This window comes from Neophocaena asiaeorientalis, unplaced genomic scaffold (assembly GCF_003031525.2).
Source record: "Neophocaena asiaeorientalis asiaeorientalis breed wild unplaced genomic scaffold, Neophocaena_asiaeorientalis_V1.1 scaffold743, whole genome shotgun sequence".
In the NCBI taxonomy this organism is placed as follows: Eukaryota; Metazoa; Chordata; class Mammalia; order Artiodactyla; family Phocoenidae; genus Neophocaena; species Neophocaena asiaeorientalis.
This window is the reverse complement of record NW_020174055.1, coordinates 300,110-327,118: the sequence shown is the minus strand read 5'-3', so window position 1 is coordinate 327,118 and position 27,009 is coordinate 300,110. Positions and strand designations below refer to the sequence as shown.

The window sequence follows — 27,009 nt, the reverse complement described above, 5'->3', positions numbered from 1 at the left end:
TCGAGCCCTGGTCTGGGAGGATCCCACATGCTGCGGAGCAACTAGGTCTGTGAGCCACAACTACTGAGCCTGCGCGGCTGGAGCCTATGCTCTGCAACAAGAGAGGCCGCGATAGTGAGAGGCCTGTGCACCGCGATGAAGAGTGGCCCCCACTTGCCACAACTAGAGAAAGCCCTCGCACAGAAATGAAGACCCAACACAGCAAAAATAAATAAATTAATTAATAAACTCCTACCCCCAACATCTTTTAAAAAAAAAAAAAAAAGATAGGGCTGCCCACAGGGTAAACCCAATGTTTAAAGCCAATCAGCTTTTGAAATCACCAGCTGTGGGCAGCCACCCCCAAATTAGCCAAGGCGATCACTGGCTGTAATCTCCTGCCTTCTTAACTGCTTCCTCACAAACAAGCCTGTTTTTTTTTTGCGGTACGCGGGCCTCTCATTGTTGTGGCCTCTCCCGTTGCAGAGCACAGGCTCCGGACGTGCAGGCTCAGCGGCCATGGCTCACTGGCCCAGCCGCCTTGCGGCATGTGGGATCCTCCGGGACCGGGGCACGAACCCGTGTCCCCTGCATCGGCAGGTGGACTCTCAACCACTGCGCCACCAGGGAAGCCCCAACAAGCCTGTTTTTAAACCCTCACCATCAAAAGGTACAGGCAGCATTTCTGCCACCTAATAAAATTTGCATAAACTGGTTCTGGTTTTAAAATAGCTAAACGGGTTTCCCTGGTGGCGCAGTGGTTAAGAATCTGCCTACCAATGAAGGGGACACGGGTTCGAGCCCTGATCTGGGAAGATCCCACATGCTGCGGAGCAACTAAGCCCGTGTGCCACAACTACTGAGCCTGTGCTCTAGAGCCGCGAGCCACAACTACTGTGCCCACGTGCCACAACTACTGAAGCCCGCACGCCTAGAGCCCATGCTCCGCAGCAAGAGAAGCCACCGCCATGAGTAGCCCGCGCACCACAACAAAGAGCAGCCAATCGCCGCAACTAGAGAAAGCCCGCACAGAAACGAAGACCCAATGCAGCCAAAAATAAAATAAGTTAATTTAAAAAAAAACACCTAATTATCCAAATGAGTAAAGTATGCTCTTTCTCTTGGTTTGAACCTTCAAGATTTAGTCCCCTTAGGGGGAGGGTATCCTTGTCCATCATCTGAAACAGAATTTGCTGGACCCCCCTATAACTTTTTCTTGCTCACTTCACTCAAGGTCATACTAGTAACAAACTACAGGTCTGGCTTGTAACACAAAATGAGCGAAACTGCGTCGCGTCGAGGGCCATCTGCCCCTTCCCAAGGTGGCTGCTGCCTCACACGTCTTTGTTGGCCATGGTCATCTTTCGTTTTTAATTCTCACCTGCATTACTAGTGGTCACTTCTTGCCACTGTCACTGTGCTGGCCTCTAGCAGCTCACCTCCCTCCTACTTTACAGGGTTTTTTGGTAGCAGACTAGGAAATAAAATATCCAAGCTTGTTAGAATTGTCAGTTAACTCAGAGGAGGTGGCTTCCAAAGTGAAACTTATAATGTTTTCCTCAAAGAAAAGAGATTTGGGGAGCAATCCCTTCAGTTTTGACTCCTCAAAAGCATTTTGGGCCCCTTCTAATTCTTGCTGCCGTCCCAGAAGGTACAAGTGGCTGGTAAATGACCCCAGCAAGTGAGGTACGACAATTATAGTCAACACGATGAGCCTGGCAAAGGTGATTGACACGGTATCCCCGTCATTCTGGAATCTTAGACTCCTCCTGGAATACAGCGCCCCAGAACTTGGCTCAGTCCCAGAGGCGGAAGTTCCTAAGCAGCAGCATGACAGTAATGGTGGGAGAACGGCCCAAGGAGGCTGACTTGCCTCTGCTTTACTCATTCCTGGGAGGAAGAAGGTCCAAAAAGTATCCCTGGTGAGGACGGGAATTGCTCTCAACCCCAGCTCACACTCCACACACACACACACACACACACACTATGAGCATCTTGCCTTTACTCACTTTCACAGAAGCAAAAACTTCTTCAGCACCTGCCCAGTAGCACGGGGAGCAAGGAAACACTTGAAGGGCATGTGTGAGCAGACATACTGTGAGGTGTGTGGGGCAGGCAGAGGAGCCTGGGAGAGCCCGCACTCTCCTCTCTCTGAACTGGCTCTCCTTTCTCCTCCAATCTTGGCAGAAGAGCTGATGGGAACCATTTAAAGACACAGCCTGCCAAAAGCTTCCTTCAGCTCCTCCAGGAAGTCCTCCCGGATTATCCCCAACACCTCTCACCCTTGTAGCCCTCAAACACTCAGGTTTGGGCTTTGAAGGCCACACGTGGCTTGGGAAGCTCCTTGAGAGTACGGGTCATGTCTGATTCAACCCTGACCTCTGTCCCTAAGTACTCTCTGGCATGCAGTTGGAGCTCAGTAAATGTTCGTTGGATCTAATTGTTCCCAAGTTGTCACTATGTGTGTGACATGTAAGTCGAGGGGAGCCTTCGTTTTCTGTGTGAACCCCTCATGGATGGGGATCCATCTCCTCTTTATTTCTGTGGCTCTTTCTTCCCAATCAACCCTCTGCTCTGTGTGCAGTAGGTGTACAATAAATGATTTCTTGAAACAATAGAGCGTTGAGATGTACCAGAGTCGGCCTGTTCAAGTCACTTTACTTGCCGTGCAACCTTGGGCAAGTCACTGTACCTCTCTGAGCCTAGGTTTTCTGCCTAAATCCTATGGCTGTTGTGAGGATAAGAGGATACATGTAAAGTGCTTAGTAGATCAACAGCTCTCATCCTTACTGGTGAACTCTCATGGATCTTTTGCGGAATAAGTAGGAAGAAATTCTTTGGTGAGATTAGGATGGTGACTAAGTAGGGTGAAAAGACCCAATCCAAGTCTGGGGGTCCAGACACCCTGCCAAACCTGGGTACTCCCTCGGGGAGGCAGCATGGGGGCCGGGAGGTGGGAAGAGGGTGGGATCCTTGTTCCTTACATGGTCCTCAGGGTGGAGCTGGCAGACCTGAGCAGGAGTGCCTCTGGCATGGTCCCTGAGGGGTGGCCACACCCTGCGAGCTCACCGGGGAGAGAATGAGAACCTCAGAGAGCTTGTCCCAGCATTCCCCGGGAAAGCTGCATCAGCCCCAGAGAGTTCCAGCACCACAAAACCATCCTGCAATAGAGACACAGCGTGAGTCACCTTGCGGCCTGGCTGGGCTAAGGGGGCACCTGCCCTCCTTCCTGGACACGACTCACTGGCTCCCGGCCTCGGTACCGGACTGCAATTTACCGCCTCCTAAGCCCACATGCTCTAATCGCATCAGGAACAACGCAGCATTGCAGGAGGTGGCTGCCTTCGGGCTCCGGGCTCTCTAGTCCCCAGGACCAATCGGTCACCAGGATGAGCAAATACATCAAATTCTTGGGCCTCCTGCTTTGCAAAGACTCTTGCCCACTATTGGCAACCGTCCGGCCCCACACCCCCGTTTCTTGTTCTGGTTCTCACCTCTCTCTGCTCTGGGGGCAAAGGGAGAACCCTACTCCTATAAGCCACGGGATGTTTTCAGTGGAGGGCGTTACCCAAATACTTCCCGAATCCTAAAAACCCCAAGTAGGGAGAGGAGCAGTGCCTCCTCCAAATCCCATGGTCCTGGCCACACAGGCTGGTCCCTCTGCACAGGCTGGAGCTCTCAACAGTGACCTAGTCTGCAGCGCTGCTTCCCACTGGTTTCCCCATTCCCCTGCACGGTGGACCCCACGTCCCCCACTGCTCTTTAGTCTGCATGACCTGCCTGTCTCACCTTAAAGATCAGTGCCCCTGAAATCTCTCTTGTGATTCCTGACTCCCAACCGGAAGACCCCCACCGAGGACTTAGAGAGGACTGCATGCCGCGAGGGTCTGGCTGCTGCAGGGCACTCACCTTCCTCCTTGGGGCTGGCAGGCACAGAGCTCAACATCCCCTGTGCTCCTTCAGCTAAAGCATCATGGGTGTCGGAGCCAGTGCTGCCGGGTCCCCTGGTTCCAGGTGATGATGCAGTGGGGCTGGGCGTCAGTGGGGACCCGCCCCATCCTGCCTTGGGCCTGCGGGTGAGGTGTGGCCCCAGATACCTTTGACCCATCTGGCTCAGGTCCTAGCTGCTCACCTGTGAGGCTTACCTAAAGAGGGCAGGAGGCAGGGGAGGGGTCTAGACGCCAGTGCAGGTGGGTATGTTGGCTGTCATCTTTGGTAGAGCCACACAAGGACACTGTTCCTGCCACTGGGCCCCCCACCTGGAGCCAGCCCTGGGCCCCAGGGGCTGGGCAGGAGGTTTGACCTTTTTTTTTTTTTTAACTTTTCTTTACTAAATGCACGTATTGTGCCAAGTGCTTTATGTGCATTAGCTCTTTGCATTCTCCCAACAACCTAATATGGAATGTAGTAATAGTCTCATTTTGCAGGTGAGGTGACAGAGGCCCAGAGAGTTTTAGACTTGTTCAGTGTCACACACCCAGCAAGAGGCAGAGATGGCATTTGAAATCCGGGTCTCCATAACTGGCCCTGAAACCAGGACACCACATAAGCTAGGTGTAACCATTATTTGCATCATAAAATTCAGCCAGGACTTCCCTGGTGGCACAGTGGTTGAGAGTCTGCCTGCCGATGCAGAGGACACGGGTTCGTGCCCCGGTCCGGGAAGATCCCACATGCCACAGAGCGGCTGGGCCTGTGAGCCATGGCCGCTGAGCCTGCGCGTCCGGAGCCTGTGCTCCACAGCGGGAGAGGCCACAACAGTGAGAGGCCTGCGTACTGGAAAAAAAAAAATTCAGCCAACAGCTCCATCTCACATTGCCTCTGGCAAGCCCCTCTTCCATGGTAACAATATCTCTGCACGTTGCCCTCTTGTCCTCAAACGCCCCCTCCACTTGCACCTCATTCCAGAGACTCTCAGGTTTGTGGCATTAAACCTGCATCTTCTAAAACCTGGGCCATGCTCTCTAGAAACCCCCCTCCCAACCACTGTGCTGTTTCGCCTCCCACTCCCATCACCCCAGAGTTACCTCCCCACCTTAGTTTTCACCTGCCAACTGCCTTGGGGTGAGTGGGGATTGGATGAAGTAAAAAAATGGAGGCAGTCCCACTGGGTGTTAGGGGGAACTTAAGTCCTAATTCGAAGGCTAAGAGTCAGGGCATAGCAGCAGGATGGGGCAGGAGTTATTCCAAGGCCCTCCACCCAGTCAGATGGTAGATGATTTCCAGATTGCTACACTAAGCTGGCATGTCACTACCAGCACACCAACTTCAAGAGAATTCTGCCCTTTCAAATTCCAGTTTGTTTTTTGGCCGCACTGCGTGGCACGTGAGGTCTTAGTTCCGCAACCAGGGATTGAACCTGTGACCCTGCATTGGAAACGCGGAGTCTTAACCACTGGACCACCAGGGAAGTCCCAAATTCCAGTTTCTTAATGGCCTTTTCCCCCAGTGATCCTTGCCCACTGCCACCTCAGGGCACCCTGACAATTTGGGTTCGGGGTGTTGGTCCTGAGCCTCCCATGAGTTATGAGCCCTTTGAGAAACTGCTGGAAGCCCTCCTCTGGCCCCACCATCAATGTTTGCAGATGCTCTCTTGCAGTTTCAGGGCACCCAGGGGGCTTGGGAAGCCCATGCTATATTAACAAGCAACCCAGTGAACCCCAGAAGGGAATGCAGACTCTTCCTCTGTCCTGAAGAGAATACAGGCTGCCCCTCTTCTCCTCCTCCCGCTTTCCTAGTGAGGACAGAGCATTGTTGTTGATGATAGGAGTTGGCACTGGGGGTCGATGTGGGTGGGCATGGTGGAAGAAGTGTCCTCACTTCGGGGGGCTAGCAGGAACATGTGTCCAGATCCCTCAGCCCCTCCCGGGCAGCTCAACAGTCACTCTGGATGTAGAGTTCCCAAACTGACGAGGAGGGGGCGCAAATGGGCTTATTCTAGGCAGGAAGGCTTGGGAAATGTGTCATCTTCCCTTTCTATCCCCTAGCACAGGGAGATCAGCTCGTGCTTTGTGACCACCTAGAGGGGTGGGATAAGGAGAGTGGGAGGGAGGGAGATGCAAGAGGGAAGAGATGTGGGGACATATGTATATGTATAACTGATTCACTTTGTTATAAAGCAGAAACTAACACACCATTGTAAAGCAATTACACTCCAATAAAGATGTAAAAAAAAAACAAAACAAAACAGAAAAGCCACAAGGTTGCCTCCCCCTGGCAGAAGCTTCCAACTGTTCTTCAGACTCTTCCTCCTCCCAGAAGCCCTCTGGGAGGGACCCCCAGCTCTCATGTTTCTTCCTGGAGCTGCCCTGGCTGAGCCCATCCCAGAGCACTTAACATTGAGAGTCTGGGTGTTACTTTTTAAAACATAATTGTCTACCATGAGATAAAAACCTTAAGCCCATATTCTCAGAGCTGGAAATGATCTCTCCCCGCCCCATGATGGACGGCTCTGCGACTCTCCTCCTTCCTACTATGATTATTGACTGAGTGCCTCCTCTGCAGACATTGCAGGGGCCCTGGGGGCAGAGGTGAGCCCAGTGAGCCTGGTCCCTGCCTGGAAGGCTTGGAGATGATGGGACAGTCAAAAAACAAAGATGCATTCAAGGTCACTGTGGGGTCACCAGACCCAGGCTGGGGTAGGGGGTACAGCAAAATTAAAGGGAGAAAGTTGGATAGGGGTGAAGGTTTATTTTATGAGAGGCAGAGGGTAAGCGTCCCAGGCAATGGTGCAGCAGGGGACGCTGATGCAGACAGAAGAGGATACAGGGCCCTGGTCATAGACTCAGGCTGTGGACCGTCCCCGGCCTTGGTCCTCCAGCTCACAGGGGGACCTTGGCCGATGCAGAGATCTTTTGGAGATCCATGGTCTCTTGGAAAGGGTGAGGACGGGGCAAGGGTGGTCTAAGACATATCCCCCCAGATCCACCAGAAGGAACATATTTGGGGCAGGCACTCAGGGGCCCTTGACTGTGACTGAGCCCCCAGTCTAAGGGCCCAACAGCAGAGTGTTTGCTGAGAGGCCAAAGGCTAGTCCCAGCTTCACCTTGGCTCCCACCATCCATGGTGGTGGGGCCGTCCCGCCAGCCAGCTGACTTCTAACCCAATTGGCAGTGGCTCAGTGTTTAACCCTGTCTAGCTAATCACACAGTCTGCACGGTCACACTGAACTCCCCTGCAAAGCCTGGAAGGAGTCTGGTCATGCCCAAGACAGGTCCCTGGGCACTGGGACATCTGGATTCTAGCCCAGGTTCTGCCTTAGTTGGGTAAACTTGGGCAAGTTCCTGGTCCTCTCTGGGACTCAGTTTCCTCAGGTAAGTCACAGACAGAGGGCCTTCCAGTTTTCTGTCTATGACTGGTGATTTGGGGGCCTGAGCTGGAATTCTGCTGCACCAGGCAGAGACAAGGCTACGAGGTTGGATGTTACTAGGCTCCCAGGCCTGAGGAGCCGGGGGAAAACAAGGCAAGAATAACGATAGTAATGGCTAATAGCTAACAGGTATGCAGCACTAACTGTGCGCCAGGCAATGTTCTGTGCACCTTACACATATATTAATGCATTTAATCCTCACAACAGCCCCGTAAGGTAATTCCTATCACTATCCCCACTTTACAGATGAGGAAACTGAAGTACAAGGAGATTATGTAACTTGCTCAAGGTCTTTCAGTTAGCAGAGTAGAATGCAAATTTGCGCAAGTGGGCTTCAGTGTTTATGCTCTTAACCAACAGGCTATACCTCAATAGTCTCAGGTCTACTGGGTGATTCGAGTGGGTGGGACAGGGGCAAAAGGGCGGGAAGTGTAGAAAGGTGGGCATCCCATGGTCCTCTAAACTCCTGCTTCCAATCATTCATCATTAGACCCTTCTTTACACCCTTCCTCCAAAATTTTGAAAAATTTTGTATATAGCCAAGGTTTAAACTGTCAAACCATTTTCTTATGTTGCATTGATGACAGACACAGATAACTGTCAATTGGTGTTTTGAATCATCGTTGGGAGAGCGGTGTGAAGCTTGGAGTTGACATAATTCCAACACAAAGCAAAGACTCCTAGAAAATTGCCATCTCCAATCACTTGCAATTTTTACATGAAGTACCATGAGTGACTTTGGGCACACTTCTGTTAGGACTTCAGCTACTCCATCTATAAAATGAAGGGGTGGAAGGGATAGTCTCTAAGTCCCAGCTCTGATGATAGGTGGTTTTCCATGTTTCCACTAAGGAGATGAGAGGAAGGAAGAATACTGCCCACTCCTCGGCCAGAGGAAATTCATGGTGCCAGATTGGGGGCAAAGCTGGGAGTTAGACTTCTACCAACAGGGGTGTCGTGTCCCTGCAGCACATGAATGTTGGCTCCCAGACTTGGTCCCTGCCCTAGAGGAGCCCACAGTCTAAAGAGGAGGGTGAAGGAGAGAGGCACGTACATGGCCTGTATACAAGAGAGGTATCTGTGAGCATGGCAGGCAAGGGGGTCACGAGGTAGAGGCACAGCGCTGTGGGAGCCTGATCTTTTAGGGGAACATGGTTTCACTTTTTTAAAAGTGAGAACTAACATTTACTGAGCAATTAGTATGTGCCAGGTGCTGTTCCAATTGCGTTACATGTGTTAACTTATTTACTTATCTCAACGATCTTATAAAGTAGGTACTAAATTAGAATCCCCCATCTAATTGGAAATGGAAGGACAATGAGATGAAGTAACTTGCTGAAGGTTATACAGCTTGTAATTGGAATAGTTGGGATTCAAATCCAGGCAATCTGATTCCAGATTTTATGTTCGGAACCACCACATGCTCTGCCTAAAATTGGGTGAGGCTCTCTGAAGCTCCTTATGCCTCTCCACACACTTCAGCAACATGGGTTTTCTTAGGAGCAACTGGCTCAGAAAGGCAGAGCATTGTGGCTGAGACACTAGTTTAATGCACATGTATTTGAAATTCTGCAAATCAGCATACTCCTGACATATCACAGTATCCACCATATAACAAAGAAATGATCAGACATCTGAAAAAGCAGGGAATGTGAGCCAAAATCAAGGGGAAGAAAACAGCCAATAGAAACAACTCAGGTATGATGCAGATGTTAGAATAAATATGCAAAGGCTTTAAAACAGCTACTAACACATGTTTGATAATTTAAAGAAAAAATGATAACTGATGAACAGATGGAGAATTGTAACATAAAAATAGAAAGTATAAGAGAAGTACAATCTCTGAAATGAAAAATTCACCAGATGAGCTTAACAGCAGATTGGAAACTAACCCCCGCCAAAAAAAAGTTCATGCACATGAAGGCAGAATAATAGAAATTATTTAATCCAAATACTAGAGAGAAAAAAGATTTTTTAATTGAACAGAATGAAACATCGTTGAAAGAAATTAACAAAGAGCTAAGCAAATGCAAAGGCATCTCAAGATCAAAACACTTAATATTGTCAAGATGGCAATAATAATATTGTTAAGATAGCCTAATTGGGTATTCCCTGGTGGTGCAGTCATTGGGAATCTGCCTGCCAATGCAGGGGACGCGGGTTTGAGCTCTGGTCCGGGAGGATCCCACATGCCGTAAAGCAGCTAAGCCCGTGCACCACAACTACTAAGCCTGTGCTCTAGAGCCCGCAAACCACAACTACTGAGCCCATGCGCCACAACTACTGAAGCCCACGCGTCTAGAGACAGTGCAACAAGAGAAGACACCGCAATGAGAGGCTCATGCACTGCAATGAAGAGTAGCCCCCGCTCACCGCAACTGGAGAAGGCCCACGCGCAGCAACGAAGACCCAATGCAGCCAGGGATAAATAAATAAAATTAATTAATTTAAAAAAACTTAAAAAAAAAAAGATAGCCAAATTGATCTATCGGTCAACATAATCTCTATCAAAATCCTAGCTGGCATTTTGGCAGAAATTAACAAACTGGTCTAAAATTACTATGAAACTTCCAAAGACCCAGGATAGACGAAACAATCTTGAAAAAGACCGAAGTTGGAGGACCACACTTCTTGATTTCAAAACATACTATAAACCTACACTACAGTAATCAGGACAAAGTGATACTGGCATAGGATAGACATATAGATGAATGGAATAGAATATAGGATTCAGAAATCCACCTTCACATTTATAGTCAACTGATTTTCAACAAGGGTGCCATGCCAATTCAATGCAGGAAGTATACTTTTCAACAAATGGTACAAATCAACAAATGGTGCTGGGACAACTCAATATCCACATGCAAAAGAATAAAGTTGGACCCTTTCCTCATACCATACACAAAAAGTTAACTCAAAATGTATCAAAGACCAAAATGTAAGAGCTTAAACTGTAAAAATATTAGAAGAAAATCTATGTGGACTTAAGCTGTTATTTTTTTGTATTTTTGGGTTTTTTTGGCCACGCCACATGGCTTGCGGGATCTTAGTTGCCTGACCAGGGGTGGAACCCACACCCTAGGCAGTGAAAGCACAGAGGTGGACTTCAGTTAGGTAAAGCCTTCTTAGCTATGACACCAGAAGTACAAGCAACAAAACAAAAACAGGTAAATTGGACTACATCAAGATTAAACCTCTTAGTGCTTCAAAGGACACCATCAAGAAGGTGAAAAGATAACCCACAGAATGGAAGGAAATATCTGTAAATCATTTATCTGATAAGAGAATTGTATAGAATATATGAAGAACTCTAACAATTCAGCAACAACAAGAAAGGAAAGAAAAAAGAAAAATAACCCAATTAAAACTGGGCAATGATTTGAATAGACATTTCCCCAAAGAAGACATACAAATGGACAACAAGCACATTAAAGGATGTTCAACATCATCAGCTATCAGGAAATGCAAATCAAAACCAGAATGAGAAAACACTTCATACCCACTGGAATGGCTGTTTATAAAATACAGATACTGGGCTTCCCTGGTGGTGCAGTGGTTGAGAGTCCGCCTGTCGATGCAGGGGACACGGGTTCGTGCCCCGGTCCAGGATGATCCCACATGCTGCAGAGCGGCTGGGCCCGTGAGCCATGGCTGCTGAGCCTGCGCGTCCGGAGCCTGTGCTCCACAATGGGAGAGGCCACAACAGTGAGAGGCCCGCATACCGCAAAAAAATATATAATAAAATAAATAAAATAAATAAAATACTGATACTAACAGTGTTGGTGAGGATGTGGAGAAATTGGAACTCTTGTACACTGCTGGTGGTAATGCAGCTGCTTTGGAAAACAGTCTGCTAGTTCCTCAAAAGGTTATACATAGAGTTATAATATGACCAAACAATTCCACTTCTAGCTTTATACCCAAAAGAAATTAAAACGTATGTCCATACAAAAACTTGTACATAAATGTTCATTGGAGCATTATTCATAATAGCCAGAAAATGAAAACTCAAATGTCCATCAACTGATGACTGGGTAAACTTAATGTGGCATGTCCATACACTGGAACATTATTTGGCCATAAAAGGAATGCAATACTGATACATGATACGACACAGATGAATCATGAAAATATCATGCTAAGTGAAAGAAGCCATTCGCAATAGATGATATATTATATCAGTTCATTTAAGTGAGAGGTCTAGAATAAGCAGATCTATAGAGACAAAAAGCAGATTTGTGGTTGCCTAGGGCTGGAGGCTTGAGGGGAAATGGAGAGTGACTGCTAATGGGTCTAGGGTTTCTTCTGGGGTAATGAAAATATTTTTAAATGGACTGTGGGGAATTCCCTGGAGGTCCAGTGATTAAGACTCCATGCTTCCACTGCAAGGGACAAGGGTTCATTCCTGGTCAGGGAACTAAGATCCCACATGCTTCACAGCACAGCCACAAAAAAGTAATAATAAAATAAAATGGACTGTGGTGATGTTTGCACAACTCTGAGAATATACTAAAACCCACTGGATTTTATACTTTAAATGGGTAAATTTTATGGCATGTAGTTTATATCTCAATAAAGTTGTTATATTAAAAAAAAATGAACAGAGCCTCAGTTACCTGTGAGATAACATCAAATATCTTTCAAAAAACATCTTTCAAAATGAAAGCAAATATAAAATGGATAACCAACAAGGACCTACTGTATAGCACAGGGAATTATACTCAATATCTTACAATAACCTCTAATGGAAAAGAATCTAAAACTATATATATATATATATATATATATATGACTGAATCATTTTGCTGGACACCTGAACCTAACACAACATTGTAAATCAACTATATTTCAGTTAAAAACAAAGTGAAATAATGACATTTCATTTAAATGCAGGATGGGAGGATTTTTCACCAGCGCACTTCTGTGATGGTTTGAAATCATGTCTGCAAATTCTTTACACTATTCCCATCAATAGGCTGAGTTTTTTTCTCTTCTCCTTGAATATGGGATAGCCTTAATGACCAGCTTCTAAGAAATACAATGTAGTAGAAGTGACACTATGTAATTTCCAAAGCTAGATCATAAAAGGTGATACGGTTTTCACCTGACTCTCTCAGGATACACGCTTTTTGGATCCCTGACCCACCATGTCAGAAATCTGGCTACCTTGAAGCCACCATGAAGGAGACCTTGTGAAGAAGGTACATAGAAATAGAGATCCTGAGGCTCCCCAGCTGTTCCCAATCCCAGCTTATTGAGTCTTACCACCTCAGGCATCAGACATATGAGTAAAGAAAACTTTGAGATGGCCCTGGGCCCAGCCACCAGCTGTCATGTCAAGAAGACACTTAAGCAGCCTATAGAGAGGTCCACTGGCAAAACTAAAGTCTCTGGGCAACACCAATGTAGTAAGTTGAAAAATGCCCCACCCCCCTGCAAATATTCATCTCCTAATCTCTGGAAACTGAATATTATCTTACATGTCTTTACATGCCTCTCCTCCCCACCCCCTAAAAAAGGATTCTGCAGATGTGATTAAATTAAGGATCTTGAGACAGGGACATTATCCTGGATTATCCAGGTAGGCATTAAATGCACTCACTTGTATCCTTACATGAGGGAGGCAGAAGGAGATTTGACACACACACAGAAGAGAAGGCAATGTGACCACAGAGGCAGAGATTGGAGTGGTGCGACCACAAGCCAAGGGTGGATGCGGGTAGCCTCCAGGAGATGGAAGAGGCCAAGAACGGACTCCCTCCTAGAGCCTCTGGAGGGAGCACAGCCCTGCTGACACCTTGATTTAAGCCCTGTGAAACTGATTTCAGACTTCTGGCTTCCAGAACTATGAAAGAATAAAGTTCTGTCTTAAACCACCAAGCTTGTGGTAATTTGTTAAAGTGGCAACAGGAAACTAACACAGCCAGTGAGGAACAGAGGTCTACCAACGACCTTATAAGTGAGCTTGAAAGAGGGTCTTCCAATTCCAGATGAGTATTACCCTGGCTGACATCTTGGCTGTAACCTCATGAGAGACCCTGAGCCAGAACCACTTAACTAAGTTGCTCCTGAATTACTGACCCATATAAACCATGAGAGATAATAAATGACTGTTGTTGGTTTGAGCCACCACAGTTTTGAGTGATTTGTTAAGCAGCAAGAGATTAACTAGGACACCTTCACTACAAGAAATGCTATAGGGATTTATTCGGGCTCATAGGAATTACACCAGATGAAAACATGGATTTACAAGAAGGAATGAAGATCAGTGGAAATAAATATATTAGAAACAAGACAAGGATGCCCACTCTTACTACCTCTATTCAGCATTATATTGGAGGTCCTAGCCTGTGCCATAAGGCAAAAAAAAAAAATTAAAAGGCAAAATGATTGGAAGTAAAAGAAGTAAAACTATCTTTTAAAATAGATAACAAAATTGTATATATAAAAAAATCCTAGGGGATCTATAAAAAGAAACACTAGGGCTTCTCTGGTGGCGGCGCAGTTGTTGAGAGTCTGCCTGCTGTTGCAGGGGACAAGGGTTCGTGCCCCAGTTTGGGAAGATCCCACATACCGCAGAGCGGCTAGGTCCGTGAGCCATGGCCGCTGAGCCTGCACGTCTGAAGCCTGTGCTCTGCAATGGGAGAGGCCACAACAGTGAGAGGTCTGCATACCGCAAAAAAAAAAAAAAAAGAAACACTAGAACTAATAAATTAATTTAGTAATATCACAGGATACAAGGTCAATTTTTTTTAAATCGATTGTATTTTTATATAAATAACAAATTATTAGAAAATTAACTTTAAAATACAATTTACATAGTATCAAAACCCATACAATTCTTAGGAACAAATATAGGAAAAAAGGTGTAAGACATCTACAACTGAAAACTACAAATCATAGTTGAGAGAAATCAAAGACCTAAGTAAATGGAAATACATACCATGTTCATTGATCAGGATATTCTCCCCAATTTGAAATATAGATTCAGTTCATTCTCAGTCAAAATTCCAGCAGTCTTTTTTGTTGCGACTGACAAGATAATTCTAAATTTTGCATGGAAATACAAAGGAGCTATTGTGCTAGTAACCTATTATTCCATAACAAGTATCCCAAAACGTGGTGACTTAAAAAACAAGCATTTATTATCTTACAGTTTCTGTGGGTTAGACATCTAGGTGTGGCTTAACTGAGTGCCTCTGGCTCAAAATCTCTTGTGATGTTGTCATCAAACTGTCAGCCAGGGCTGTGTTCTCATCTGAAGGTTCAACTGGGAGAGGATCTGCTTCCAAGCTCACTCATGGGGTTGTTGGCAGAATTAAGTTCCTTGCAGGTTGTTGGGCTGAGGGTCTCAAATCCTTACTGGTTGTTGACCAGAGGGTTCCCTCAGGCCCTTGCCACCTGGGCCTCTCCCTCAGAGCAAGCAAGTAAGAAAATGAGGGAGAGCAGTAAAAATGAAATCATGGTCTTTTTGTAACCAAATCTCTGAAATGAAATTCCATCACTTTTGCCATATTCTACTTCTTAGAAATGAGTTACTAGGTTGGCCCACATTCAAGGGTAGGGGATTACACAAGAATACAGAAGGTAAGACTCATTGAGGAGCATCTTAGAGGCGTCTACTGCTCCCAGGATAACCAAAACAATCTTGAAAAAAAAAAAAGAACAAAGTTGGAGGACCAACACTATCTGATTCAAGACTTAATATAAAGCTATAGTAATGAAGACAGTGTGTGTTGACATAAATATAGAAAAATAGTTCAATGGAAGAAAATCCAGAAATAGGTCCCTACATATGGACAGTTGACTTTCTTTTTTTTTTTAAAAAAAAAAAAAAAAGGAGCCACAGCAATTTAATACTGAAAAAAAAATCATTTTCAACAAATGGCACTTGAATAACTGGATAAAAATGTGGGAAAAAAGAAAATATTAATTTGAGATGGGTCATAGGCCTAAATGTAAAGGCTAAAGCTTTTAGTAGAACACATAGAATAAAGTATCTTTGTGACCTTAGTACAGGCCAAGATTTCTTAGAGAGGATGCAAAAGCACTAACCATAAAAGAAATACTTAGATAAATTAGATTTATCAAATAAAAAGATGTTTGCTCATCAAAAGACAGCATTAAGGAAATGAAGATAAGCCACAAACTGGGAGATAATATTTTCCATACAAGTATCTAGTTAGGGACTGATATCCAGAATATACAGAGAAATCTCTGCAAATCAGTAATAAAAGGATTAAGAACACAATTATAAAATGGTCTAAAGATCTGGATAGACACTTCACAAAAGAAGATATAGAAATGGCCAATAAGCACATGAAAACAAGCTCAACATCATTATCAGGGAAATTAAAACCACAATGAGATACCACTATTCGACCACCAGAATAGGTAAAATTAAAAAGACTAACAATATTTAGTGTTGACAAAGATTTGGAGCAACAGAAACTGCTCTTGGTGATGGCATGACCACTTTGGAAAACTTCTGGTGGCTTCTTTAAACATATACCTATCTTCTGATACAACAGTTGTATTTCTAGGGTCTTCTCCAAGGAAATGAATATATATGTCCACAGAAAACCTTATACAAGAAAGTTCACAGCAGCTTTACTAATAAAATCCCCAAACTGGAAACAACTCAAATGCCCTCAACAGGAAAATGGACAAACAAATCGTGGTCTAGCCGCTCGGCGGCATTCTACTCAATGGTACAAAAGAATGAACTACTGAAACACTTCACACATGGAGGAATCGTGCAAACGTCATGATGAGTGAAAGGAGCCAGACATAGAAAAGTACATACTGTGTGATTCCATTTATACGATGTTCAAGAACCGCCAGGAAACAGTGGCTGTTCAAAACTGGTTTGCTTAAGGACAAACGGGGGTGAGAGCAGACTAGAACGGAGCAGAGAGGACATTCTGGGCCGATGAAAACGTCCCATATTTCTACTGAGTTGTTGATTACAGGGGTGTATACTTTTTGTCAAAAGTCATCAAATTATACTCACATCTGTACATTTCACTCTATGAAAATTTTGCTTACACACAACCTATTATATTTTGCAGATGTAAATTCTTATTTTACAGCTGCTTGGGGCTAGAGTCCAAGCTAGGTCCTAGATGTCCTTCACATGGTGCAACCTTTGCAGTTTCCAAAGCACCTTCCCAGCCCTGACTTTAAATGTTCCTCACAGGCTCCTTTGCAAGGAGCCAGGGCTGCCTGGGGAGGAGGGCTAGAGCCAGGACCCAGGGGGCACTCATAGAACCCAGGGTGATATAGGACTTTCTCCCACTATCACTGCCCATGTCTTTTGCAGGACAAAGAGATAAGTAGTGAGTTCCTCATCCCTGGAGGTATTCAAGTCAGGGTAGGTTGACAGTATGTGAATGTTGTGACAGAGTGGGTTAGACTCAGTGACCTAAAAAACCCCCACTGGCCTGAGAGCCTACCATTCAGGGACTTGCCTAGGGACAGAGTGAGTCAGCTTCTGGCCCAGCATTCTGACTCCAGGCCAGCTTGGGCTCTACTGACCCCAGCCAGTGACTCTACAGCCCCTGCAGGAACTCAGTGCTGGCCTAGGCTCATCTGCATCCTGAAAGCATCCAGACTTGTATTCAGATGTCTAGGACCGGGACTTCACTGGTGGTCCAGTGGTTAAGAATCCACCTGCCAATGCAGGGAATGCGGGTTCTATTCCTGGTTGGGGAACTAAGTTCCCACATGCCACGGGGCAACTAAGCCCAGGTGCCGCAACTACTGAGCCCATGTGCTCTGGAGCCCATGTGCCACAACTAGAGAGAAGCCTGCCCATGCACTCCGGAGCCAGCCCGCCACAGCTAGAGAGCACGCGCACCACAGCTACTGAGCTCGTGCACTCAGCACCACAACTAGAGAGAAACCCGCGCACCGCAATGAGGAGTTGCTACAAAAGATTCCGTGTGCCACAGAGAAGATCCCACATGCAGCCGCTAAGACCCAATGTAGCCAAATAAATAAAATAAATAATCGTTAAAAAAAAAAAAAAAAAGAGGTCTATGCCCAGGGTTACTTTGCCCCAGGGATTCTGACTTCTGGGATGTGCCCTTCCCTTTATCCTGGGACTCTTGACCTTGCCTTCCTGTGGTACTTATAATATACTCCCACATCCTCTGTCCTGTGCCGACTGGTCTTTTAGTTTCTCAAACACTGCAAGCTCCTCAGGGCCTTTGCACGTGCTATGCCCTTTTCTTAGAAACATCTTTCCCTACCAACTCCTACTCCTCTTTCAGGTCTCAGCTTAAATGTTACTTTTCCCAAGGAAGACTTCACCAACCTCTGAGTCAGATATTAAGAAATTAAACATTTTCCATTTTAATAATTTTTAAGTATGGAATTCAGTAGCAATGGCCACATTCCCTCTTTTTTCCCCTTAATTCTTTCATGGCACCTTTTGCACTTATAGTTTAATAAGTAATTGTATAATTATTGGGACTTCCCTGGTGGTGCAGTGGTTAAGAATCCGTCTGCCAATGCAGAGGACACGGGTACAAGCTCTGGTCTGGGAAGATCCCACATGCCGCGGAGCAACTAAGCCCATGAGCCACAACTACTGAGCCTGCGCTCTAGAGCCTGCAAGCCACAACTACTGAGCCTGCGTGCCACAACTACTGAAGCCTGCACGCCTAGAGCCCATGCTCCACAAGAGAAGCCACCGCAATGAGAAGCCCGTGTACCACAATGAAGAGTAGCTCTCGCTCGATGCAACTAGAGAAAGCCCGTACTCAGCAATGAAGAATCAAAGCAGCCAAAAATTTACAAAAAAAAAAAAGATAATTATATAATTATTTGTTCTTGTCTGTCTTTGCTGCAAGTATGTTAATTCCTTAAGTTGGGGCTTGTTTTGTTTTCTATGATATTCTCTTAGCATAGTACCTGACATATTCAACAATAAATAATTTTGAATAGATGAATGTATACTTATGAAAACAGATAGATAATAAAGATACCAAAATAAGAGAGAAAAGGCAACTCTACGATAGCCATTTCTCATATTATGGGGAAGTGAGGGGGAGGAAGTTGGGAAAACTAGAAGGCCCTGGACATTCCATATTCTTAAGGACGCCTGTATCATTTCCATAGCATTTGCATTAGGTTTGTTCCTCCCAGGCTTGCACACCCCAGAGATGGGGAGCTCACTCTCTATCATCCTTGGAAAGCTTTATCAGTGAGAACAGCCTTCTTCACTGGGCTTGCAGCAGCCTCCTGTGCCTGTCCCACACTCCTGGCTCTGAGGGAACTCCTCTCGGCACCCAGTCTTTGAGCAGGCAGGGCTGGAAGAGGCAGCTGGGAGCCCAGGGGGAATATGGTCAGTTGAGAGTTCACCATCCTTCCCTGGGCCAGACTCGACTCTGCAGGCTCCCTTCTCCTGGCGTCTGCCTCCCAACTCCAGCCTGTATTCACTGCTGCCAGAGTCACCTCCCAAAACTAGGCTCTGCTTCTGCTTCTACTGCTTCCACGCCTGCCAGGGCTCCTCTCTGCCTCTTCCTCTGGCTCTGGCAGCCCTCATGCCTGGCTGCCCCTAGTCTGGCCACACCAGCCTATCCAGACCTAGGAGTTAGCTTAGGAGTTAACCTGACTGGTCTGACGGCCACCTGTAACTCCTCCACAACCACAGCTTCAGTCCACAGGATGCCCCTGCCTACCACCAGGGCATCCACCACCCTTCAAACCCAGGATGAACTGTCTCCTTCTCTGGTTCTTCTGAAGCCCTTCCTCCAACCTGGGCTTCTTCAGGCTCAGGGAGGCTGGTGTCCCTCCTGCACCGAGAGTTTTACAGGGCTACGCCGATGGGTACTCCTGATGGATGGCATGGTCTACAGCCGCAGCCTCAAAGGACACAGAGCGCAAGCTGCCAGATCAGCGCCTGACCCGTCTTGGCTCCAGGCCAGCAGACCCAGCCTCTCTTGGCCCTGGCCCGGCTCCCTCCCTCCAACCCTGCAAGTGGTATGGCACAAAAGGGAATTCGTGTGGGTCAGCCTGGTGTGCAAACCCTCCTCTTCCCAGTCTCCACCTCCCTGATCTCCGGCCTCCCCTCTGCAACCCTGGGAAGGGGAAGGGGGTAAGATAAGGCCCCTCTCAGGCTATTGGAGGAATGTAGGCCCACCCTCCCCCAGGAGCAGCAGCCAGCCCATGGCCACAAGGCCAGGACAGATAGGCAGCCTGAGATAGAGCCCTTTGCTGCTGGGGCTGGCCTGGAGGGGCATCACAGCAGCTGTAACAGCCTCTGACTTGAGAACAATGTTAAACAAGGGTTCAAAGTTCTTTCCTCATGACTACTCTGCAAGGCCGACAGAGCAGGCATTCTCATCCCCATTTGATAGATGGAGAAACTGAGGCTCAGAGAAGCTCAACAACTTACCCGAAGTCGCTAAGCAAGAAAGCAGGGGGACTGACCTTCTGAGTTTTCAGCCCTCCCTTCCCCCACAGGGCTCCTCACCTACCTACCCTTAGCAGCCCTGCCCCAGCCTGGGGCTCTCTGCTGCTTCTCTTTTATGGAGTCTGCAAAGCAGGTCCAGGCCTCTGTGAGCCCATTCCCCAGGGTGAGGGAATTCCAGCCAGCCCACATTGAGGGCCCCACTGACCCTCCCAGGGAGGGGGCTGGACCTCATGCTCTTGGAGGTCTTGAAGGTAAGGAGCCCCTGCTTCTGGCAGGACAGGAGTCCATTCTCCGTCGGCAGACCCGGGGCAGGGCCCAGGCCTCCAGCCCTGGGAGGGGCCTCTGCCCGTGAGGCACTTTCACATTTATTCCATTTGCTCCATCTTTCCTCCCTCGTAACCCCTCATTGAGAACAATGGCCATTCACTCTGTAGCTCAAACCCTGGCAACTTCTCCCCATAGGGCTCAGCCCCTGGCATTTCTCCCTTGTCCTTCTCCCCTTCCGCACTCCAGCCACCCAGGCCTCTCCCTTCCCTGAGTTCCCCATGTTCCTTCGCATATTCTCACCCTGGCAATGCTGGTCCCTTCTCCCGCATGGCCCTTCCTCTCTGACTGTTAGTGCCCTCCTGACCATCCAAGGCCTGTCTCAAGAGTCTCCCGTTGGAAGCTTCCCTCCTCCTCTTGGCCTGTGTTCCTCCTGGGCACAGACCACAGGCATCTGGACCCTGGGGTTCCATGTGTCTGCCTTCTCCCTGCCTCCTGGTTGAGGGCTTCTTGGGCCAGGACTGGGTCTCAACTTCTCAGGATCTTACCACTCCTTGGATGGACAGGGCCTGGGCCAGAGTGGGCACTAGTGAATGGCTGACAAATTGAATCCGTTTCCTCTGAATCACAGATCAGCAGAACACATACAGCGGGAGGGCTTTGGGGAAAATTCAACCACTGCATTCATGTACAGACAGGGAAGCTGCAGCCCAGAGAGGCGTAGGGACCCACCAAGGTCACACAGCAAGCTGGAGCCGGATCCTCTGGCTCTCCCCTGTCCTTGTCTGTCATTGACCCCCACATGCCAAAGACCCCCTTGAGGAGACAGGGGAATATTCCTATTGACTGAAAACTTCTTCCTCCATCCACCCGCAGCCCCCTACTCATGCCCTCATTCCTCGGTTGAGCCCCTCTTGGCCACACAGGGGAGTAGACAGTTTCAAGTGACACATGCCCCGGTCCAGGGCTTATTCCATTTAGAGATCATCCAGACCCTTCCCTTCATTTCCCAGATGAAGAGACTGAGGCTCAGAGAGTGAAGCAGCTTGCCCAGGTTCACACAGCAGAGTCAAGTCCAGAGCTCGGCCAGAGGCTCCATGGACAGAGGCCCACCTCCAACTTACCTGGTTCCCAAGTGTTCTTGGGTGGTTCCCAGGCTCGCATCCAGCCGGCTCTCCTGTGGGGTCACTCTGCTGTCCGGCATGCTGGGGTCCTGTGGGGGACAGCTGCGTCCGGCTCCAGAAGTGCACGGCACCCGCCGCGGGCATCTGCTGGAGAGAGAGCTGTCTCCCACTGCATGAGAGGTTGGCCTTGACTAGGTGGTGGGGGTTGGCTGGGGAGGCAGTGACTAGAGTGGACCAAAGAGACCCATTTCCTCTCTATTTTTAGAAGCTCAAAACACCCCTCAGCGGTGAAGTTGCTCAGGATTAAAACTTTCCTTTTCTTTGTGATTTTGTTTCACTCAAGACGAGGAGAATTTCAATGAAGCCAGTGTTCTTTTTCATGCAAATCCACTCTGGTTCTCCCAGGAAGTCTGGCCAATGGGCTCAGGGCTTCTGGGCCCCCAGAAAACCTCCTCACTGACTTTAAAAGGCCACGTCGTAGCCCAAGGGGTTCTCAGCACCAATCTGGATTCAGATCCTGCAGTGGCTGCTAACCTCGACTGCCCACATCCTGCAACCTTGCCTCACCGTCGGCTGGACGCAGCCCCAGGAAGGGGTTTCACCCGCACAGCCCACCTCCCCCAGGCCCTGCACTGGAGGCTGGGGATCCGAGGAGGACCTGTGGCTCCTGCCTTCAAGGAACCCCAGTCCAGGGGAAGGAAAGAGACATTTCCAACACTGAGGACTATGATATAGTTGACAGAAGCATTTGCACTGAAGCAGACGTGATAGAGGACCTAGGAACGTGACCACCCAGGGGCACCAAAATAGAAGTGTGGATCTGTTCCATCAGCTAAAGGAAAGAAGAGTACTGATGGTGGGTCTGCAGCATCTGTAAACAGATGTGGAAAATTCACGTAGGGCACGGTGGGTGGCGGGGGGCTTTCTCTGAGTACCAGAAATCTCCCCCTTAGTCTGTACTAGTTCCCTGCAGGAACAAAGTACCACGAGCTGGGTGGCTTAAAACAGAAATGTATTCTCTCACAGTTCTAGACGCCAGAAGTCTGAAATCAAGGGTTCAGTAGGGCCATGCTCTCTCTAAAAGCTCTAGGGAAGAATCTTTCTTTGCCTCTTCTAGCTTCTGGTGGTTCCCAGAAATCCTTATGTTCCTTGGCTGGTAGATGTGTCCCTCCAATCTCTGCCTCTGTCTCCACATGACTGTCTGCCCTCTGTGTCTAGGTCCCTATTTTCTCTTAAGGACAACAGTCATTGGACTAGGGCCTACCCTAATCCAGTATGATATCATCTTCACTAATTATATCTGTAAAGAGCCTATTTTCAAATAAGGTCACACTCCAAGGCTCTGGGTGTGCATGACTTTTGGGGGCACATGATCCAACTGAGTACAGCCTGAATACAGGAGGCATTGATGGAGATTCTACGAGATGTCCCCAAAAGGGGTCAGCAGGTTCAGCTGGGTCACAGGTCTTAACTGGTAGAGACAGGTGGCTGAGAAAGAGCTTGCCTGAATCCATGAAAATTCAGAGCATGGACCCTAGGACTGCCTCCCAATACATTGAAGGCACATTAGACAGGAGGCCTGGAGGCTGGCTTTGACTCCCGAATCTTCCACTGACCCCTTCTCCCCATGACCTTGGGCAGGTCTCTGCCCCTCTCTGGGCCTTAATTTAACTGTTTGGATCATGAGGATGGTGGCTGCCAGCTCCAACTGGACATGAGAAGGTGATGGGGAGAGCCGTGCTCATGGGCTGATTGAATGTGCCCAGTGGGACATCATTGTGAATGATAAGTGGTGAGGCCCCACCCAAGGGGAAACTGAATCAGAGAAAAAAATGACATCAAGTTCTTAACTTTTAAGTTCAAAAGCTTTGGTTAAGATGAAAACCTGGAAAGGTTTGGAAAAATGTATAATGAGGCAGAACAAGTTTCCCCTCCCCCAACCCCATCCCTCAGATTCTTAGGGATCCTGAGAGCTGGAAAAGGAAGAGAGTTCAAAAAGGAGGCCAGGACCTGGCAGGGGGGTGGGGGGTGGCTTGGAGAGGGGCTCCTGAGCCCTAAGGAGGGAAGGGGGTAGTGGGGTCTGAGGCTTCCCAAGAAAGTGACAAGGCCCTACAGTATGCAGTGCAGGCCACAGAGGAGATGGTTCCAAGGCACCAGGGCTGAGAGGGCCTGGGCAGTCCCGCTCCTCAATGCAGGCAGTGGGCCAAGGGTCCACATGAGGAGAGGGTAGGGTTGGCAGGCTGGCAACAGAGGCTGATGGGAGCATGGGTACTCAGTGGTCCTGGTGTGGAGGGTTGATCCCACCTGAGGACCAGGACCCCAAGTACATCTCACACGTAGGGTTGATGCTGGGACATAGTGCTGAGGGGAAGGACAGGGAACCGCTGAGTCTGATTTAGCTGAGCTTTAAAAATAGTTAACGGGGCTTCCCTGGTGGCGTAGTGGTTGAGAGTCTGCCTGCCGATGCAGGGGACGCGGGTTCGTGCCCCGGTCCGGGAAGATCCCACATGCCGCGGAGCGGCTGGGCCCGTGAGCCATGACCGCTGAGCCTGCGCGTCCAGAGCCTGTGCTCCGCAACGGGAGAGGCCACAACAGTGAGAGGTCCGCGTACCGCAAAGAAAAAAAAAAAAGTTAACGAACTTGATTTGGAAAAGTGTCTATAACCATGTGCAGGTTATTCTGCCTTTGACCCCCAGATTCCCTCTCCACTGGCTTGGTCCCCCAAAGCTCACCTGTGTGGGTATCACCAGGGCCCCTGGCCTCTGGCTGAGTTAGGCCAATACAGATGGCAGCTGGAGAACAGAGGACAGGCAGAAAGAGGTTGTGAGTTTGATTCCTCTCACTCCCTCCCTGATGGCTGCCCTTTGGGCAGCAGCTTCATCCCTGTCCTGACAGCTGAAGGTCCTATCCGACATCCCGCCCAGATGGCTTGGGGCCGCAGGAGTGTCCAGCTCCCTGCTGTTGCTTCGCCATCCTTCGTGGCTCCCTTAACCCTGCCCTCCCCTCTCTAACTGCCCCTCTGAGTGGGCCATTTCTTTCTGGTCGGGACCCTTGCTGATATAGCAGGAACGTGTAAAATGTATGGAGGGGTATGATTGTTTAAGGGGTACAGGGTTTCCTTTTTGGGGTGATGGAATGTTTTGGAAGTAGGTAGAGTTGGTGGATGCACAACATTGCGGATGTACTAAATGCCACTGAATTGTGCACTTTGCAATTGTAATGTTGTGTGAATTTCACCTCAATAAAATTTTTTTCTTAAAAACTGCACAGAGAACTTCAGTGAAAAGTAAATTTTTCTCCCCCTCTTCTCTCTCCTTCCCTCACCCATTTCTTCTCCCAGAGCCAGCACTGTTAAAAGTTGCTTTTTGGGCTTCCCTGGTGGCACAGTGGTGGAGAGTCTGCCTGCCGATGCAGGGGACACGGGTTCGTGCCCCGCTCCGGGAGGATCCCACATGCCGCGGAGCGGCTGGGCCCGTGAGCCATGGCCGCTGAGCCTGCGCGTCCTAAGCCTGTGTTCCACAATGGGTCCAAAAAAAAAAAAAAAAAAAAAAAAGTTGCTTTTGCATCATTCTAGAAATATTCTGGATATATACAAATGGTAACACGGTATACACGATTTTATACCCGTATCTCATACTTGACAGTGTTGGCTGGAGAGCTTTTCCTATTGTTGTGTTGAGAGCTTCCTAGCCCTCTTCGGGATGTACGGCATTCCACGGAAGGGCTGGCCAGGATGCACTTAACCCGTCCTGTACAACGAACATCAAGGTTGTTTTCAGTTTTTTGCTGAAACAAACAGCCTTATTCCTGCACCATAGGCACTCAAGTTGGTCTAGCTCTAGGATAAGTTCCTAGAAGTGGAACTGCTGGGACTTAATTTAAACTTGAAAATGATAATTAATGTGCCCATTTCACAAAAACTATTTTGCCATAGGAGGAAGGGAGGAGAGATTTTAAAAATTCATGGAGTTACAGAAAAATAAAGTCGCAGTTTTGCCCACGTGAGTTTGTTGACTGGGAAGATCTGTTCTGCAGAGTGTGTGAGGCCGCGTGTTTTCTGCACCAGCAGGAGGGCTCTCCTGTTGCTCCAGCTGCAGTGGGTAGAGTGGGGAGGGGTTACTGGCTGGGAAAAGGCCTCTCTAGGATGCTCGGGGGCATAGTGCATTGCGGCAAGGACGGCCCTGCCACGCAGGGCCCTCTAGAGAGACAGCCACAGATGGTATAGGTCTGCGGTCCCCAATATTTTTGGTACCAAGGACCAGTTTCGTGGAAGACGATATTTCCACAGACGGGGGTGGGGGATGGGGGTGCATTTCAGGCGGGAATGCAAGCGCTGGGGGAGCGGCAGATGAAGCTTCATTTGCTCGCCCCCCGCTCACTTCCTGCTGCGTGGCCCGGTTCTTAACAGGCCGCGGACTGGCTAGTATAGGTGTTCTTACCTGGAGTCGGGGAACCCCCTGAAGTCACAGGCAACGTTGTGTGTGTGTGTGTGTGTGTGTGTGTGTCCATTTGTTTGCATTTTTCTAGGAGAGGGCTCCTAGCTCTTTGTAGATCCTTGAGCTCTGTATCTAACAGTGAGGAGCCACAGGAAGTGGGAAACCCCAAGCTTTGGATCGACACGGACCTGGGTTCAAATCCTGCTTCTTCTGCTTGTGAGCTGAGTGACCTTGGGCAAGGGGCCCCATCCCTCTGAGTCTGAGCTTTGTCATAGTGAGGGGGGCTAGTAATCACTGCTTCTTGGAGTTGTAGGCTATGGAATGAACTAGAAGACTGGGGAGAGGGGGCCAGTCGGGGCTTCCTTGTGGCACTGCTGTATCTCTGGTAATAACCTGGTTTTCTGTGTACCTCTCTGCCTCCTTCTCTCTGCCCTGTGGGGACCACGTTCTCTCCACCGGTCCATACTAAGGCAGAAACAAAGGTTCCCAGAAACATCTGACCTAGAACGTGATGATGTGAACGTGGTGATGCAAACACGCGCCCAGAGCCAATTTTTCCTCCCCCTGAGATTAGATAAAACGGGGCTTGGAAAGGAGAGAGAGGTGAAGTGAGAGTTGAAAGGGACAGTGAAGGGCATGTGGGGAGGGGGGGAGTGAAGACTTGGGAAGGGAGGAGGCTGGAGGGACTCAGGACAGCATGTGCTGAGGCGGGAGCCCCCGTCCCCATCGGATGTGGATGACTGGCCTTCCCGGTCCTGGGCCCCAGTGAGCCACATCGGCCTCTGTGCTCTCCCTCCTGCCCCACAGCCTCTGTATGGTTGTTCCCTCTGCCTGGGACACTCTGTCCCCATACACCCACCGACCCTCTCTTCACTCCCTCCATCTTTACTCAGACATCACCTTCTCAGTAAGGCCTTCCCCAACCACTGCAGCTAAAACCACACACCCACCCAGCACTCCCCACCCTCTTTCTGTTTATTGTCTCCATGCTCTCACCATCATCTAATTCCAGGATACTCTGTGTTATCATCTATCTGTCCTTTAAGATGCAGGCTCCCGGAAGGCAGGGATTCTGTTTCTTTAGTTCCTTCCTCAAAAACAGTGCCTGGCATTACTGTATATAAGATAGATAACTAATAAGAACCTACTGTATAGTACAGGGAACTCTACTCAATACTCTGTAATTATTTATATGGGAATAGAGGCTAAAAAAGAGTGGATATATGTATAAATGATTCACTTTGCTGTACAGCAGAAACACAACATTGTAAATCAACTATACTCCAATAAAAAAATAATACAACAGCTTAAAAGTGAGTTCCTAAAAAGAAGTCCTATGGGGTCATTTTGGAAAACAAAATGTAACCCTTGGCATTAAAAAAAAAAAACAACAGTGCCTGGAAGAGAGTAGGTTCT

The 27,009-nt window shown here is 48.2% G+C and overlaps 1 protein-coding gene across 1 annotated transcript in view; it reads right to left on the bottom strand.

Annotated features, from left to right (window-relative positions):
- ACSBG1 (acyl-CoA synthetase bubblegum family member 1) overlaps positions 1-21,294 on the bottom strand; it is a 48,609-nt gene extending 27,315 nt beyond the window's left edge. The window contains exon 1 of the mRNA XM_024754304.1: positions 21,158-21,294. Within this exon, the coding sequence (XP_024610072.1) occupies positions 21,158-21,237 (80 nt within the window). The 5' untranslated portion in view covers positions 21,238-21,294. The remainder of the gene's footprint in view (positions 1-21,157) is intronic.
- Positions 21,295-27,009: the final 5,715 nt, after the last annotated feature.